The sequence below is a fragment of the Primulina eburnea genome, chromosome 13 (genome assembly GCF_022965805.1).
Source record: "Primulina eburnea isolate SZY01 chromosome 13, ASM2296580v1, whole genome shotgun sequence".
NCBI classification, from domain to species: Eukaryota; Viridiplantae; Streptophyta; class Magnoliopsida; order Lamiales; family Gesneriaceae; genus Primulina; species Primulina eburnea.
In genome coordinates, this window is record NC_133113.1 from 16,796,619 (window position 1) to 16,817,044 (window position 20,426).

The 20,426-nt window shown below is 37.1% G+C and overlaps 1 protein-coding gene across 1 annotated transcript; it reads left to right on the forward strand.

The window, feature by feature from the left end:
• The first annotated feature begins 1,340 nt into the window (after positions 1–1,340).
• Positions 1,341–5,385, forward strand: LOC140809793 (uncharacterized). Its single transcript, XM_073167525.1, has 2 exons — positions 1,341–2,975; positions 4,696–5,385. Exon 1 carries the CDS (start codon positions 1,806–1,808, stop codon positions 2,958–2,960), a length of 1,155 nt encoding a protein of 384 aa, XP_073023626.1. The 5' UTR covers positions 1,341–1,805; the 3' UTR covers positions 2,961–2,975; positions 4,696–5,385.
• Positions 5,386–20,426: the final 15,041 nt, after the last annotated feature.

Below are 20,426 nucleotides of genomic sequence, written 5' to 3' on the forward strand. Positions count from 1 at the left end.
ATTTGTGCACAAGAACATCTTGACAAGGTTTGGAACACCAAGAGCTATCATAAGTGATGAAGGTACGCACTTTTGCAATAAAATTTTCAATTCAATGATGGCTAAATACAATGTGAAGCACAGAGTGGCATTGGCATATCATCCTCAGTCGAACGGACAAGCTGAAATATCCAATCGGGAAATCAAACAAATCTTAGAAAAGACTGTCAATACAAACCGGAAGGATTGGGCTATAAAGTTGGATGATGCACTGTGGGCTTATAGGACAGCATTCAAGACACCTATAGGGATGTCTCCCTATAGGTTGGTTTTTGGTAAAGCCTGTCACTTGCCGCTGGAATTGGAGCATCGAGCATTTTGGGCAGTTAAAAAGTTGAATTTTGATTTAAAAGCCGCTGGTGATGAAAGAAAACTACAGTTAAATGAAATGGAGGAATTTCGCAATGAAGCTTATGAAAATGCCAAGATTTATAAAGAACAGACAAAAAAGTGGCATGACAAACTCATTGTACGAAAGGAAATAAAACCAGGACAACAAGTACTCTTGTTCAATTCTCGTCTTAAGTTGTTTCCTGGTAAGTTGAAATCACGTTGGTCAGGTCCATTTTTGGTGGAGACGGTGTATCCTCATGGGGCGATTGAGCTAAAATGCAGTGATGGGAGGACTTTCAAGGTGAATGGCCAAAGAGTAAAACCATATTATGGAAATGAAGTAAGGCACCTTGACAACATTCCTTTGGGCGGATCAACTTGATAAAGGCTGATGGTAGTCAGGCTGATGACGTAAAACCAAGCGCTTATTGGGAGGCAACCCAATTCTTTGTTTCTTGTTTGCATTGTGATTTCAGTTTTTATTTTATTTTAATCATGTTATTTTTAGTTGTGTATTTTTAATAAATTGTATGATTATATCTTCCCAAAATTTAATGAATCTAAATTGTTTTTCTTTTCAGGACTCAAAATTTGAGAAGAAAATATTTTGACGAGACAGGAGTGCCATTACAGTCTTGAGGTGCATAAAAAATTAAATAAAATTCGAAGCAGGAGTGCACCCGCAGTACAAGGCTACCGCCCCCGCGCTGTCTGCCGAGAGCGTTGCGCACCCGCGCTGCTTATCCGAGCGCTCCCGCGCTGTCTGCCGAGAGCGTTGCGCACCCGCGCTGTTTATCCGAGCGCACCCGCGCTGTCTGCCGAGAGCGTTGCGCACCCGCGCTTTGCCAAACGCCGCACCCGCGCTGTTTTTCAAACACACCGCGCACCCGCGGTGCTTACTTAAGTGCACCCGCGGTCACCCGTTTTTAAGAAGCAATCGGGCATTCCTCAACCATTACCGAAAACACTCTCAAGAACACCCAATTCTCCATTTCCGAAAATTCCTACTCCAAACACAAATCAAACACCAAATTTTTGTTCTTCTTTCCACATATTCATCACTACAACTTACAAATCTACACACACTCAATCTAATACCTCACTCTTTTCCATTAAACTCAAAATCAAACCTAGGGTTTGAAAAGGGGGTTCGAAAATCTCTTCAAGATTTGAGTGGAGTTTTGAATTAATTCTTCAAGAAACAACTCAACACACCCAAGGTGAGCAATTTCTTGCAAATTTGAAGCTAATTTCGAAATTTGTTGCTTGGGAAGGAAATTTCATTTGGTGAAGAATATTGTGATTTTGGTAATATTGTTGGTTGATATTGTATACATTGTTGTGTTGAGTTGAGAAGTAGTTTGGGGAAAGCAAGAAGTTATTATTTTGAGAAGAAGGTTGAATTGAGTTGTGTAAACAAGGTGTTTGACAAAATGCCATTGAAAAGAAAGTCATCCAAGGGAGCCTCTTCATCAACAGCAGTGAACTATGATGCGAGTAGATTTTATAATGAGAGGGCAGAGGAACAGTATGGAAAAATTTTCAATAGAAGCATAATAAAGGAGAGGGGATTTGATCTAAGTCATCCTGATACTCAAATTGAACATATTCTTGAAGCTCGGCAATGGGAGGAGTTTGGAAGACAGCCACAGGATGCTGTCATATCATTGGTGAGAGAGTTCTATGCAAACTTGAAGGTGAGACATGATCGGTTAGTGGTGTTTGTGAGAGGTAAAGAGGTCGCTTTTGATGCACGGACAATCAACACTGTATATGGCTTTCCTGAAATAATGCACGATGAGTACGAAGAATACAAAAATGGGAATGTTGATTATGACAATATTCTACATACTATTTGTACACAGGGAGCCGAATGGCGAATGAGAGACAATGTGCATTTAAGCCTTGCAAAGTCTGACCTCAGGGAAATGGCAAAATATTGGTATTCATTCATTACTGCCAGAATAAAGCCTACAGAACACACCACTACTGTGATTAAGGAGAGGGCCATCCTCATATTCTGCATTATGACAGGGAAGACAATCGATCTAGGTCGATTGCTTCAGAATTCAATTTACGATTATGCATGTGGCAACTCTCCGAGTGGACTTCTCCACCCCTCTCTCATCACTGTATTGTGCCAACATGTGGGTGTGACTTGGGCTCCGAATGAAGAAGTTCTGAAGCCGAAAAATCCTATTGTGATAGCTCAGGCATTTATGGGCGCCAGAAACGACCAAGGTGCAGCACGTAGAGCTCGAAGAGAATTCAATCAGAGGGCTGCAGAAAGACGTGATCAAGCCCAGGCTCAAGAACAACCGCAGCAGCACAGGAGAAGCAGAATGACTATGTTGGAGGAGGAGATGCACCAACAACGTCAAGACATGAATGCATTTATGTATCGGACTGATACATTCATGAATTTCATGATGGATTTCACATCAGTGTTGGCTGAGCAGTTTCCATCTGCTTCCACTTCTAGTAGACCATATCCACCTCACCCACAGTGGCCACCAGCTTACCCACCGCCAGAGTTCCAACCACCCCACCACGATGATGATGACGAGGATGATGGCAATGACCACTGACGGTCGTTGCCCAGCGTATGTGCATTTTCATATTTATCATGCCTATTTACATCGAGGACGATGCACATGTTTAAGTTTGGGGGAGAGTTATTTTATTTTATCTTTGTGTGCTTTGTTTTAATTTATTTGGAGTATTTATTTGTTTATTTGCTTTTGTTTGTTTATTTAATTAGTGTATTTTAGTGTGTTTAATTTTTGTTTATTTTGTGTGTTTGTAGTATTTTAGTCATGAAATATTTAATGAATTGGCCAATGATGAAAACATTTTGTTGGAAAAGCAATGTCATGCATCAAATTTATGTTAATTGACCACTTTGAAAATTTAGAGAATAATCATGAGATGTGGTGAGTTTGAGACTTAAAATTTCTATAAAACTTTGTGATTTTTATTTGACATTGAAATAAAATTTTTGCAAACTCATAAATGATTAAGGCAATCTTTGAAGCTATTTGGGCCATATATATTATTCATAAACATTCATTTGAAGCCTTTTTGAGCCTATATGAGAAAAGAGTTGTGTTTTTGAAATTCCTTGGAAGCCAAGCACATTTCTTTTTGAATATATATGTATTTTGTTGATGCATTGAGACACAATTTTCACGATGATTAGAATTTTACTCTTTGATGGTGAATTGAGATTTTGTCTAGAACTATCCAAACATCACTCGAGGCGAAATACGGACAAATTATGATTTAGGAATGATTTAGGTGATTTTTGGACCGATTGAGCCTTTCAAGCTACCAAATAAATGAATTTATCATTTGTCACCTATTTGAGCTTATATGAATTTGAATGGCACACTTAAATATGTGTAAAAGACCCTCATTCAAATATTTTTTTCAAATATCCCACAATTACCAACCTTTTGAATTTCTTATACAATTATTTCCTACTTTCTCAAGGGAGTAAGAATCCAAAAGATTGAAGAAAGTGATATTCTCCTACAAAATAAAAATGAATGATGTTACATTGAAGAAGTTGGAGAAAAAGGGGAGAAAAAGAGATGAGATGAATAAAGAAAAGAAAAAGATAAAAATTGGAGATTGAAAGAAATAGTGGAGTGTGCAAAAGAGAAGAAATTCAATTTACTCCCTTATTTGAACTCCTAGACTTTATTTGTAGCCATGAACCAAGCTTAACATTATAACCATTGAAAATCCTATTAACCTAGTCATAGTTGTCCAATATACTAGTGGAGAGTGATTGAAAGGAGCTAGCCTATGGACAATCGATAAACACCGTCATTGAGTAAGAATTTTGGTCAATTTTTCACACACCTCATTGCATCAAATAATCATTGGGTATCCATTTCTTGAATGAATATTGCTTTGAACCCAATTTATACCGAAAAAGACCTTGTGATATGTGTTTGTAAAAATTTGAAATCAATGGAGAATGATTTGTACATGGTTGAAGAGATTTGAAGTTAGAAAACGAACCAATCACATGATTTTATCCTGATGAACAAGTGGTTGAATTGATTTGAATTGTAAATGCATGATGGATTTAGAAATTATGTTGAGGCCAAGTTCTTTAAAATATTTCATGACTTGTTAGTTGTTTGTTTGTTTGTTTGTATTTGTTGTTTTGTTTTGCTCGGGACTAGCAAAATCTTAAGTTTGGGGGAGTTTGATAAGTGCAATTTATTGTACTTTTATTACTTGTTTTTAACTTGGAATTTTGTGATTCTTGAGCAGGTTTTATTTGATATGTTGTTGTTTTTGTTATTGTAGTTTGGAAGCTTAGAAATTAGAGTTTGGAGTGATATATTGATGAATTAGAGGTGCAAAGGACAACTAGTCACGAGATAAGAGTGCACCCGCACCACAGCACGCAGCGGAGCTGCGCTACATGCCGAGAAGACAGCGCACCCGCGCTCTTAACAACAGCGCACCCGCGCTGGCTGCCGAGAGAGTAGCGCACCCGCGCTACAGCTAAGAGCGCACCCGCGCTGGCTGCCGAGAGAGTAGCGCCCCCGCGCTACAGATAAGAGCGCACCCGCGCTGTATGTTCGAGAGGGCAACGCACCCGCGGTGCTTACTTCACCGCACCCGCGGTCATGCACAAACATTCTTCCGGAAATTGTGAAACTTTGAAGACTTTGAGGAAAAGGAGGGGAGAATGGTGTGCTACGTGATAGATCTTGTCTAGACTATAAAAAGCCTCCATTATTCATCATCTAGGGCATCTTGGAAGCTAGAAAAAGGGTGGAGGCTACAAAGAACAAGATTGAAGATCAAGATCATCTTCTTCAACAAGTTCTTGTGCATCTTGGAACAAAATCTTCATACACTCCAAAACTCTTGTTCTAAGTTCTTTCTTTCTTTTATTTTGATATGTTTTGTTTAATATTTATGTGTTGTTGTTTTATTTTCCTTATTATGAACTAAATCTTAATTCTAGAGGGATGATGGAACAAAACTAGAAACCATGTGTGATGATTTATGATTTATGCTATATAAGTTGTCTTATTGTTCATTTGTATGTTTCCAATTTTAATGCTTTCAATTTATTGGCCATATCTTGAATGATTCTTGTGTTTATAAATTATCACTTGGAAAAGGGAATTTATAAATAAGAAACGGAAAAATACATCAATAGTATTTATATAGTTTGGGAGGACATATAGTGCTATTGAAGCCATTAAAAGATTTGAGTGATTATTGTGTTATTTAATTATAGATTGTTGATGGGAACATAACAATCTTTTGTTAGATAATTAGTATCTGCTTAACACTCGGGAGAGGGAGTAGATGATTTTAGAATTCTTGACTAATGAATAAGAAAGACAAATATAATATAGCTACACAAAAATACACATGGTGGATAGTTGCGTGAAATCGGACCTCTAGATCTTTTATTCTATTGTTGTTCACTATTATTTGGTACGATAATTCAAATTTAGTTTTAAATCTAGTTATTGGTATAAACAACTTCATCAATTGATTTTTCTAAATAAAATCAAGACTATTTTAATTACAAGCATTAATATAAATTTAGAAATACATTCCTCGTGGGATCGACACTTGTACTCAAAATTACATTTTACTATAACTTGACGTTGTGCACTTGCAAGCAATTAAGAAAACACGCAACACCAAGACAAGCCATGAATGTGGTCAAGGCATGCAAAGCACCAAAGGTCACCTTCTTGCATAATAATGTTGTCCTAACCTAAAGCTCAAGCCTTTAGCTCCTTTTTTGGTTTACTCAAAAGCCATCTCTTGCATCTTTAATTTGTCCAAAGCTTTTAGCTCACCTTTTAGCTCCATTTGTGGTCTTGTTAGGACAAGCTTGGTTGAGCTTCTTCGAGCTGAAAGTTCGCGTTCCTGAGCTGGGGTTTTACTCCTCCCTTGGCAACACTTCAATGGATACAGTTACTTGTGGCTTGGCCTCCTGTTGAGCTAATCCCCGAGCTTAGAATCTACTTTCTCGAGTTAAATTTGATGAGATTTAAGTTATTATTCAAGTAGTTTAATTGAAACGAAAATTACTGAATTATTTTAATTAATTTTTATATTACTTACTTGATTTGCTTCGGTCGAAATTTTCGGGTTCTCACAAACCAAACCTGAAACAACTCTTCCTATCCCACCTCTAGACCCTCCTAGACCACACCATGGCCTGGTTCAGCCCTCCTTGATCGAGCCTACCCTCACAACTTGAGAAAACGTGAAAAACATGCACAAATTTTCATAGCTAAAGCGATTTTACGATAAAAATCATATCTCCCTCATTTATTATGAAACAATTAGGAATTTGCTATCAAATTGAAGATAACACGGAGTGCTAAAAATCTTATGTGGAACATATTTCAAGAAAACCAACCTATAAGTAGCAGAATTCGAAATAACAGAGGGTGACAGATTTTATGACACAAAAATTTCACAGCTTGTGCGGTTTTACGATAAAAATCATATCCTCTCGTTTCTTATCAGAAAATTATGAATTTGATATAAATTGAATAGAACACAGAGTGCAATAAATTATATGTTGAGCACAGTTCCAGAAAACCAACCTTTAAGTCACAGAATTCGAAATAACAGAGGATGACGGGTTTTGTGACACAAAAATTTCACAGCTTGTGTTGTTTTACGATAAAAATCATATCTCCCTCGTTTCTTATCAGAAAATTACGAATTTTCTATCGAATCGAATATAACACATAGTGCTATAAATTATATGTTGAACACATTTCCAGAAAACCAACCTATAAGTCACCGAATTCGAAATAACAGAAGGAGACGGGTTTCGTGACACAAAAATTTCACAGCTTGTGCAGTTTTATGATTAAAATCATATCTCTCTCGTTTCTTATCAGAAAATTACGAATTTGCTATCGAATCTAAGATAACACAGAGTGCTATAAATTATATGTTAAACAAATTTCCAGAAAACAAACCTATAACTCAAATAATTCGAAATAACAGAAGATGACGGGTTGTGACACAGAAATTTCACAACTTGTGTAGTTTTACTATAAAAATCATATCTCCCTCAAGAAGACCGATCGGACCTCCCCAAAACGTGACTAACGCGTGACTCCAGCCCCTTTACAACTTAACTCCCAACATATATAGACCCATAATACCTCAAACCGGCAGCCCCTTACACAAGAAGTCAAGAAAACATGAATTTCATCAAAGTGTAGGTGTATTTCATGTCAAAGTGTAGGTGTTTTTCTCAAGTTCATTCTGTTGACTGATGTCTCTTCGTCTTCTTCTACTTCTTCAATAAGGGTATGTCTATAAATAATACTATTGTAATTAGATAATAACAAGCAACAATTAAGCACAGATGGATAGAGCAATCAATTCCAACGTCCCTCCTTCTCCAGCAACGCTTTGCCATTTGGAGATAATGAAGGAAGCTATAGAGACTTTTGTCTTTGAGAAAGTCATGTCCACCTGGACTAAAGTACAAGAATTCCAAACTATTCAGTGAGATGGATTGGTTGCTACTGATAAACAGAGGGCAACTGAGATAAAGTATAGGAGGCATATTGATGTGATCCACACTTCAGATCTTGTTTCTGATGAAGGTCTGTTGGAGTTGATGTTGTTGGAGGAGCAGAGAGTGCTGGAGAAGATTGTCTTCTCGGAAGGCTACAAAAGAGTTTCCTGTAATGCATTGTCTAGTTGGATGTCTCCTTGGCTAGATGTCATGGAAAGAGAACTGAATCGTGTATTATATGAAAGATATTATCCAGAAAATTGATGTTTTGATTCATTACTGTTTCTTTTCTCCATACTAACTTTATTAATTGACTAACTAACAGTTGAATAACTAGCAATTGACTAACTGACAAGTATTTAACTGAATAATAATAAGAAATAACTGACATATAAGCATTAAAACACATATAATTAAAACAAATCAATTAAACCAAGAATATTGCGAAAGAGAAAACTAGGTATCAGGTAATGGTTTGGTGAAAATGTCAGCTGCTTGTTGATCAGTTAGTATGTATTCCATTTTGATTGATTTCTCTAGAGCATGGTCTCTGATGAAATGATATCTGACATCGATATGATTAACCCTTGAGTGAAGAACTGGATTATATGTAATCGTAATTGTACTTGTATTATCACAAAAGATTGGTGATTCTTTTGCAATGACTCCATAGTCTCTCAGTTGTTGCTGAACCCAGATCAGTTGAGCACAGCAGCTTTCAGCAGCAAGATATTCTGCTTCAGTTGTGGAAGTTTCTATGGATGTTTGCTTCTTACTGAACCATGAAACCAGTCTGTCTCTTAGAAACTGACATGATCCACTAGTGCTTTTACTATCAAGCTTACATCCTGCATAATCTGCATCTGAGTATCTAACTAAATTAAACTATGCGTCCTTAGCATACCATAAGCCCACATTTTGTTTGCCTTTAAGATATTTCAATATATGTTTGGCAGCTAGAAAGTGCAATTTTTTAGGATTTTCCTGAAATCTAGCACACATACAAACGGTAAATACAATATCAGGACGACTAGCAGTTATGTATAACAAAGAACCTATTAGACCTATCTAGATTGCTGTCTCAATTGATATTCACCATTGATCATTATCTAATTTAATCGAAGAACTCATAGGAGTATTTGCAGATGAACATATTTCCATGCCAAATGTAACGTCACGAAAATTTGAAGGTGCACGTGAACCACGTGCATAAAATTTATTAAATTTATTCTTAGGTATTTTATTAAATTGTTTTAAAGCAAAAAATGCATGTTTATTTCATGAATTTGTGTTTTAATTCATGGTTTATTTAAAGTTTCATACATTAGGATTTTAAGTTGCATTTCGCGCTCGAACGAGGAACGAAGACCAGGGATATTCAGGGAAAATAGTTTTTTTGAATAATTATTTTAAATTATTTAATATTAATTTTCTTTAGTATGATTTTTGAAAATGTGCTTTGATTGGGTATTTTTACTCGCCGGGTTATATTTTTAGCTAGTACAAAAATTTTAACGATTCAGGGGAATTTTTGAGGGTTCGGCAATATTTTCAAAAACTTGCGAACACGAAATATTTTTCGAGAGTATTTTTGGACTTAATGGACCTAATTTTAAGCTTATTGGGCTTGAAACTCTTTAAAAAATAATTGATGGCCCATTAGAACTTATTATATTATTTAATTATTCCCCTTAACTCCACTAAACCTAATATTCTTTTCCATCAGCCGATACCCTCACTTCTTCAGCCATTTTCACGTAAAACTCCAGCCGGTAGCTTTGGTCCTCCATTCTTTTGCAAACAAGTCTTCTTCCCGCCTCTCCAGTGCTTCCCCGACACGAAATTCTTCAAGATTTCGATCTTATATTATTAAGAAACGCTTGAATTATCGTATGGGATTCGATACTTATTTGTTGTTATTAGAGGAGGCCCGGTTGTGTCGGGGCTGGACCAGGCTGCGGGGTGGTCCAGGAGGGTCCAAACGAAGCTAGAGAATGCCCTTAACCAGCTGGTCTTGGCTAGGAAGAAGGCGGCTCGTGTTAGGGTCGATGGTTAGATGGGTTAAGTCGAGGGTCGATCGGTTTCTTTGTTGAAGTGTGTCTCGAAACCCATCACCCTCTGTTATTTCAAATTCTTCGACTTTTTGTTTGGTTTTATAGAATTGTGTTCAACATATGATTTGTAGCACTATTTGTTATCTTTGATTCGATAGCAAATTCGTAAATTTTCTGATTAAAAACGAGGGAGATATGATTTTTATCGTAAAGTCGCTCAAGCTGTGGAATTTTGTGTCTCAAAACCCGTCACCTCTGTTATTTCATATTCTGCGACTTATTGGTTGGTTTTATGGAAATTTGTTCAAGATATGATTTGTAACACTCTCCGTTATCTTTGATTCAATACCAAATTCGTAATTTTCTTACTAGAAACGAGGGAGATATTATTTTTATCGTAAAGTCGCTCAAACTGTGGAATTTATGTGTCTAAAAAACCGTCACCTCTGTTATTTAAAATTCTGCGACGTATTGGTTGGTTTCTAGAAAACATATGATTTGTAGCACTCTCTGTTATCTTTGATTCGATAGAAAACTCGTATTTTTCTGATTAGAAACAGGAGAGAGATGATTTTTATCGTAAAGTCGCTCAAGCTGTGGAATTTATGTGTCTCAAAAGACGTCGCCTTCTTTTATTTCAAATTCTGTGAATTATTGGTTGGTTTTCTGGAAATGAGTTCAGTATATTATTTGTAGCACTCTTTGTTATCTTTGATTCGATATAAAATTCATAATTTTGCTGGTAAATAACAAGTGAGATATGATTTTTATCGTAAAATCGCTCAAGCTGGGAAAATTTGTGCGCATACGCTGGAGATTTCCAGCAACATTTGGGCTGGTTTCTATGTCCTAAGTGGTCTGAAATAAATGGTTTAGAGGCTGGTCATGGAGGTTTGATTCATGGTTCGAGTTAGGAAAGATTTGGTTATGTTTCGGATTGATACGGGCTAAAACAGGACCCATGTCTAAGTTTTAAAATGAATCGTTTAAGTTTTGTAACGAGCTCGAGTTTATGTCTAAAAAATGTATGTAAATATGTTTTGGAATGTTTTAAGTAGTTTGGTAAGCTTCGGGTCAAAATTTAGAGGTCCAGGGGTAAAACAGTAATTTTCGGTTTCCAGGGGCAAAATGGTCATTTCGCACCTGGGGTGAGATTTTGGTCCTGGCAGCGCCCTGAGCACATCTTATCATGAATTAAATTTTTATGCATCACGTTTATGATTTTTATGTAATTATGAAAAATATGATGCATTCTTGGTTTCAAGAAAAAATTACGTATATGCTTGTTTTTTTTTAGTGGTGAATATGATGATGTTTTTTTGAGGATGAGAATTGATTTTGATTGACGATGTATATGTATACGATGACATGAGATATGATGAGCTGAGGCCAAGGCTCAGTGGACGGATAATGCTGTCGCTGATATCCCCGCCGCGTGTACCGTGATTATACGTAGATGGATCCATCGAATAAAGCTGATACGGATGTCATAACTAATGAACTGATTTTGGATGAGTTTTGTTAATTTAAACTGCACTATTTTTACGATCAAATATTTAAGATCATTTTTGAATGTTATTTCGAAAATATGAGCTTGTCGAAAAAAAAATATATTTCTGCATTCTTTAAAATAGTAGACGTTTCACAAAATTTCTTGAACAATTCCTTTGTGTATTTGGTTTGACTGATAAAAATACCAGTTTCCAGTTTTTTCACTTGCAGACCAAGAAAGAATGTGAGTTGACCCATCATACTCATCTCAAATTTTTCCTGCATTAATTTGGCAAATTTCTCATATAATTTTGGGTTAGTTGACCTAAAAATAATATCATCAACATATATTTGAACAAATAAAATATGATCATTTTTTCAAAATTTGAACAGAGTCTTATCAACTGATCCAACAGTTAAATCATGATCAGTTAGGAATTTTGAAAGTGTTTCATACCAAGCTCTTGGAGCTTGTGTAAGACCATGTAGAGCTTTGTTCAAATGATAAACATGATCAGGAAGAGAGTGATTAACAAAATCTGGTGGTTGTTCAACATATACTTCTTCCTGCAACTGATCATTAAGAAATGCACTATTCACGTCCATTTTGTAGACTTTAAAGTTTTTGAATGAAGCATAAGCAAGGAATATTATGATTGCTTTCAGTCTTGCAACTGGTGCATATGTCTCGTCTTAATCTATTCCTTCTTCTTGCATGTATCCTTGTGCTACAAGCCTCGCTTTATTGCTCACAACTGAACCATCTTCGTTCAGTTTGTTTCTGTACACCAATTTTGTACCCATAATAGTTTTAAAAACTAGTCTTGGAACTAAGTTCCATACATTGTTATATGTAAACTGATTTAGCTATTCTTGCATAGCATTTATCTATTTAGGATCAGAAAGAGCTTCATCAGTTTTCTTTGGTTCCAGTTGGGAAACAAATCTGAATGAATAAATAAGTTAATAATTTGATTTCGAATTCTTACCGGATCAGATGGGTTACCTATCACCAATTCTGGTGGATGAGATTTCTTCCATCTGTATTCAGTATTTGTTGCATCGATCTCAACAATTGTTTCAGTTGGCAACTGAATGTTCTCTTCATTTTCAGTTGCTGCTTCTTCAGTTGGTAATTGAGTATTATCATTTTTCTCTACCAACCGATTATCAGGAACAATTTCTTGTTCAATTGATTGATCCAGCACTTCTGGTTCTAGTGTTCAAAGGATATTTCGATTGATGTGACTTTCTTCTTCAATATCATCCTTCAAAGTAATATCTGTAAAGCGATTAACTAGCTCAACTTTATCAGTTTGCTTATCAATTAGTATATATTCATCAAATACCACATGAATGGGCTCTTCGAAATTCAAAGTGCATTTGTTAAATACTCGAATAAGCTTTACTAAGTGATTAATAAACAAGAAATATTCCATCTGCGGATTTAGCATCAAAAGCTTTTAAATGATTTTTCTCATTATCGAGAATAAAACATCTGCAGCCAAATATTTTGAAATAAGAAACCATTCTTTTACGTCGATGTCAGATCTCATATGGCGTTTTCAAATGATTTTTATTAATCATTGATCTGTTCTGAGTGTAACATGCATTGTTTAATTCTTCTTCCCAAAACCTCTGAGAAATACCACAATCAGCAAGCATTTATCTCGCAGCTTCTTTAAGGGTTCTATTTCTTCTCTCAGCTACACCATTTTGCCGAGGTGTTCTAGTTGCTGAGAGCTCATGCTTGATCCCAGTATTTTCTAAAAATTGTGAAAGATTTTCATTTATGAATTCAATCCCTCGATCAGACCTTATTCTATCAATACCAACTGATTTTTCTTTTAATAATTTTTTGAAAAGTTTAATCAGTTGTTCAGCAGTATGTTATTTAGATTTTAGAAAGATAACCCAAGTAAATGTTGAAAAATCATCAATGATTACCAAGGTGTATTCCGTTCCCTCTAAACCCATGACTGGTATAGGTCCAAAAAGATCCATCAGCAGCAAGTATCTGGAGGATGATTTACTCCCCTTGTTTTTAGATGAAGATCTTACTTTCTTACCAAACTGACATGATGAACAAATATTATCCTTTGAAAAATCTATTTTGGGCAAACCAGTTACAAGATAATGGTTACTCAAATAAACAATAGACTTAAGTTTAATATTCAATATACGAGCCCTTTTTCTTTGTATCTTCAAACACTCTATATATTATTGATCTTCCCTGATCTTCTATTTATAAGCGGGAAGCTGATCGTACAGTGGGACTCAACTATTATATATGTTGCATCTTGAATTTATTATTTGGACTCTATGTCTCGACTTTTCGACTGTCCTTGTGGGGACCCGGACGCTAATTCATTTCTTAATCGTTCTTGGGAATAATTCACTCAATTAAGATAAACAGGGTCTAATTTTTTTTTAAAAAAATACAAGTGCGGAACATAATGAAATCACTCTGATATACATATAAAAAATAAAGTACATTTCTTGTACTCAATACATTAAAATCAACTAGGGTTCAACTACTATACATTAAAATCTAATTCTGATCTGGATCTCCATGCTAACTTGTCCTCTCTCTTCCTCTTTTTGACCCTGATCATGTCCCACCTATTGTCATGCACACATACAGCCACGACAACAGCCGGATAACTCCGATGAGAATATAATCTCAATATAAACAATGAATAAATGCAATCATATAAAAACAGATATAAAAGCATAAACAATCATCAATAACATGTATCAAATCTGAAAACATGAATCGATATAAATGTGAGGCCCGGGGCCGAAGAGGGCAGGGGGTGATCGCTGGTGCTATGAGGTTGCACGGACAATGAGCGGCTCCTGGCAGGCTTCTGGGTGGAGGAAACATGAATGAACCGATCCCACACTGGAATGAGAGGGATTCCAAGACTGTTCAATGTAATGGACTGTACAATTGAAGAAGGCTTAAAAAGATTTGATTTGTACTACTCATATCACGAAGGTGCATCTTTTTTTCGGTAGCTCATCACATAAGAACTCTAAAGTTAAGCGTGCTTGACTTGGGGCAATTTTGGGATAGGTGACCTCCTGGGAAGTTTCCTAGGGTGCGTGTGAGTGAGGACATAAGCACGCTGGAAAGACACGTCTTGGTACAATGAGGACAGTTGTCGAATCTGGGTCGTTACAGTGGTATCAGAGCCGACCTCTCTTAGTACGGTGTGGTTCGAGGACAAACCAAGCGGAAGCTGGTGGGCATGTGAGGTCCGGGGCCGAAGAGGGCGGGGGGTGATCGCCGGTGCCATAAGGTTGCACGGACAATGAGCGTCTCCTGGCAGGCTTCTAGGTGGAGGGAACATGAATGAACTGATCCCACACCGGAATGAGAGGATTCCAAGACTGTTCAATGTAATGGACTGTACAGTTGAAGAGGGCTTAAAAATATTTGATTTGTACTACTCATATCACGAAGGTGCATCTTCTTTTCGGTAGCTCATCACATAAGAAATCCAAAGTTAAGCGTGCTTGACTTGGGGCAATATTGGGATGGGTGACCTCCTGGGAAGTTTCCTAAGGTGCGTGTGAGTGAGGACTTAAGCACGCTGGAAAGACACGTCTTGGTACAGTGAAGACAGTCGTCGAATCTGGGTCGTTACAATAAAACTGTAATTCAACTAGTGACTCGTAATCTCAAACTCGACTCATGTCTAATCTAGGGATCCCGGTTCCTGGATATTGGAACATATATCGAATCTCAGCAATAGGAGTCGATCTACTCCTAAGCAACATCGATATAAATCAAACATCCAGTGTCTCGGCATATCCACCAAAGACTTGGCATCTCCGCCAATGACTAGGAATCTCCGCCCATGAGTCAATACATGTTTTTTTATAAATCAATAGACTAAGCATATCAATCTCATTAAATTGCAAACATCAATGCAACAAAGTAAAGTATGTGATTTTTGGGAAACCCAAGTCCAATCTGACTCGAGTCGATCTCCCGGTTAACATTGATTTATACCTTTCTTTCTGTCGATCTGACGAAGTCGATGTCTCGAATTCGAAGCCTGTCAATACTCAATCTGGCACAGACAATATCGAGCAGTATAATATCAATATATCACTCAAATCAATACTGGATATAATCAAAATTCAATCTAATTCTGTTTCAACAACATAACTGCATAATCTAAATATACCCAGCAATACAAATCAACACATATCAATTCCCAATCGATAACAATACAAATATGATATCAAATCCATCATAAAAATCATAACAATTTCATACGATATATGTTCGTCAATCTGGTTTCGATTATACGATGTCTAATATCGCAAGAACACTATATGAATCATATCTGATTCCTTCAATAGCATATTTTAAAATAATAACAAAACTTAGTAAAAAGTTATTTCCATTTGAAGTCTTTGTCGATAGGAACACAGTACCGCACTCGGATTGAAAACCAGACGGACGGATCTTTCACAAATCAAAATCTAAAATATGAAAAGGCGTAAGGATTTCTCGTAACTTTTCTCGTTTCCTTTCTCCCATTTATGAAGGAATGAAAGAATATGTATACATATCCATATCATGCATGTCAAGCAACGTGGCTCATTTTCCATACTTATTATGCGGCGCTCGAGCGGTCAAGAACTACCGTTCGGGCGCAGAACTTTTTGTCCGAGCATATTCTTATTGTACACTGGCACTCGGGCGGTCATTTTCTACCGCTCGGGCGCCATATGTTCTGTACAATTACCAACTTGTGGTGCAATGGCGCTCGGGCGATCATCTTCTACCGCGCGGGCGCCAAACTTTCCGGACAAAAATGTTGGTCTTGTATTGCACCGACGCCCGGCTTCTCCACTTGAGCTCCCAAAAACCTTAATTTTGTCAATTAAGTAATGTCTGATCTTAGTGATAACATCTGGGGCATTACCTCTCTCCCCTCCTAAGATACAATTTCGTCCACGAAATCACAGGTAATCAAATCATATCAGAAAGAAATGTATAACAGAAGCCAATCAGAAAACTCACATCAATCAAATAACTCTGGGAATCTCTGTCTCATATTTGATTCAGTTTCCCAGATAGCTTCTTCGATACCATGACGACTCCACTGAACTTTCACAAGCGGAATAGTCTTCGTTCTGAGCTGTTTTTCTTTACGATCGACAATCTGGATCGGCTTCTCGAAGTAACTCAGTGTCTCGTCAAGTTCTGCCTCATCTGGCTGAATAATATGTGAAGCATACGGCCCAATATAACGTGGAGACAGTTTCCCTTTCTTGCCAAATCTGACAACTCCTCTGAAAGGTGAAATCTTCAGAAATACTCAGTCTCCTGTCTCAAATACCAACGGTCTACGTCGAACATTGGCATATTTGGCATGTCTATCTGCCTTCATTCTCTTCTGGATCAACTTCACTTTCTCTGTCATAACTCTAATCATATCAGGTCCAATCTCAGGTACCTCAGAGATATCATCCCAATACAGAGGGGATCTACATTTCTTACTGTACAACGCTTCAAACGGTTCCATCTCAATACTCTTTCGATAGCTGTTGTTGTACGAAAACTCACAAAGTGGCAAAGAATCTTGCCAACTAGTGTCAAAATCTAGCACTATGGCTCTAAGCATATCCTCCAGTGTCTGGATAGTCTGCTCTGACTTTCTGTCGGTCTATAGATGATATGCGGTACTCAGATGTAACTTCGTACCTAGAGCCTGCTGTAAACTATGCCAAGAGTGCGAAGTAAAACGAGGATCACGGTCTGATACAATCGACTTCGACACTCCGTGCAATCTGACCAATTCTCTGACATAGATCTCTGAAATTTGGTCATGTCTGTACGTCATCTTGTACGGAATAAAGCATGCTGATTTGGTCAATCTGTCAATCACGACCCAAATTGCATCGCAACTTCGGGAGGAACGTGGTAGCTTTGTCACGAAGTCCATGGAAATGTGATCTCATTTCCATTCAGGAATAGAAAAGCTCTGTAATAGTCCTCCGGGTTTCTTTCTTTCTGCCTTTACCTGTTGGCAATTCAGACACTTGGATACAAACTCAGCAATATCAGCTTTCATCTGTTTCCACCAAAACTGTCTTTTCAAATCATTATACATTTTTCTGCCACCAGGATGAATACTAAATCGACTGCTATGTGCTTCTGACAATATCTGTCGTTTAAAATCTGAAACATCTGGCACAACAAGACGATTATTCACATATAAAACACTGTCACGAACCTGATATTCTGATCGATGCCCTGCTCTGACCATTGATATCGAGTTCTGAACGTTCTGATCAACTTTCTGAGCCGCTTTAATTTTCAAAATCAGATCTGGTTCAACTTGAACGGTATAAAGTATCAACGGTCTACAATCTGTCTCAAATACTAATCCAGACAAACAAAAATTTCCTATCAAATTTGAAACACCAATAGTCGATAAGGACATAGAACATACCTTTCGACTCAGTGCATCAGCTGCTGCATTGGACTTTTTTGGATAGTACTTGATTTCACATTCAAAATCTTTCAATAAATCAAGCCATCTTTGTTGCCTCATATTCAACTCTGACTGTGAAAACATATATTTCAGACTCTTGTTATCATAATAGATCTCAAACTTCTTACCATATAAGTAGTGTCGCCATATCTTCAGTGCAAACACAATGGCCGCCAATTCAAGATCATGAATTGGGTAGCGAGTCTCATGTGGCTTCAACTGTCTCGAGGCATAAGCAATGACATGACTTCGCTGCATCAAAACACAACCCAATCCTCTGCGACTAGCATCACAATAAACAATAAAATCACCAGTACCTGACGGGATAGTCAACACCGGAGCACTGGTCAATCTCTTCTTCAACTCTAAGAAACTGGACTCACACTCCTCTGACCAAACAAATGAAACATTCTTCTGAGTCAGCTGCGTAATAGGTTTAGCAATGCTGGAAAAATCTTTAATGAATCGACGGTAGTATTCTTCTAAACCCATAAAACTGCGAATCTTCGGCACAGACATTGGTCTTGGCCAACTGATCACGGCTTCAACTGTGACACCTCTGACCGGTTTTAATAAAATAGCAGCGGAATTTAAAATTTTCTTCAAAATGGAGGAAGGATTCAAAATACATTTCATATATAATCAAAAGTATACACATTATCAATAAAATGATACAACAAAAAAACAAAATATCATTCTTGTGCTTATGTCAAAATGCTAGTAAAATAACTTCTTCATTCCATCTTTGGTATGCATATGACCCCGGCTCACAATCAACGTCCCGGCTAGTCGCTCTTATCTGCATCACATGAAATAACTGAAATGAGTATAAAACTCAGCAAATGGAACTCTTACGTAGCAAATGATACATAGCATACTCTGAGAATCATGGCTTTGAAAATATTAAATACCATCAACTCTTGAAACATGAATAACATAGCATAATATAACAATAAGATGGTATTTATCTTTTCTCTATTGGATTGATATAGTATCTCTGTCTCTGTACCTATATCCCATCGATATGAATCTATAACTCTGAGGGATATATGCCTATGATCGTTGATCAATTAATTGCATGCAATCTCTGACTATGTATCTATCAATCCAATAAATCATTTTGAACTCTCTCTTTGGCATTTCATCAAACACTTTGAAGACTCTTATCTCTTGTATTCCCTTTAACACAATTGAGACATACAATTGCCTCTAATATACAAAAAAGTGTATCAATACATAATATGAATCAAATGGAAGGGAATAGCACTTTAAAATCATTGAAACACCATACATATAATATCATGTGAGTACAAGGAATGAAATTCCCAATAAAACCCTTGAATATATCTCTTGGTACACAACCTACAACAATAAACCATGATTTGCACCATCAATAACCCAATAATCCAACAACAATACCATAAAAGCCATAAAACCAACACCATCAACAAACCCACATCATTTCTCACACCAAAACCAAGAATAAACTAAACCAAAAGCTTACCTTAGCTTCCTTGAACCAAATATAACCTTGATCTCACTACCACAAACCAACCACAAGCTTGAATCAAAGAAAGGAAATAAAGAAATGAGGAAACCCTAGTCTCCCAAGAGCTGCAAACCGAGAAAGAGAGGAAAGAATGAGGGAAAATTGAGCAACTCATCCAATTATATCACTTAAAATCCGAAAACACGACTTTACTGTACATGCACCGCGGGTACGGTGTGCCCTCGGCAACTCAACCAAAAATCTGAAAATGTCGACCGCGGGTGCGTTGCAAAACTGACCGCGGGTGCGCTCTGGTCACTGCCTTAACACCGAAGGTGCGCTACACCTTGCACCACGGGTGCGCTGAGGCTACTGGAAAACAACCGAATTTCTGAAGCACGAGACCGCGGGTGCGGTCACCTCTGAAGTCAAAAACCAACTCTACGCAACAAAGATCGAATCGCAACGCTGATACGTCACAACTACACAACAAATAATATCAACAACACCACAAAACAATTATAACCAACAATACTATAACCCATAAACACAACTCTTAACATCACACTATAATAAACTCAACTAAATAGTCAATAATCAAATGAAATCTTAGACCGTACCGTTCACCAGGCTTGGCTATAACATCAACCTTGCTAGGATCAACCGATATACCACCTGTCTCAGCCAGAATTTACATTTTGACAGTTTCGCATACAGTTTCTCAGCCCTCAAAGTTCTCAATACAATCCTCAAATGTTCAGCATGATCAATCATATTCTTCGAATATATCAAAATATTATCAATGAAAATAACCACAAAATCATCGAGATATTTCTGGAACACACGGTTCATCAGGCCCATAAATACAGCTGGAGCATTTGTTAAACCGAACGGCATGACAATATACTCATAATGTCCATACCATGTTCTGAACGCTGTATTCGAGATATCAGAAT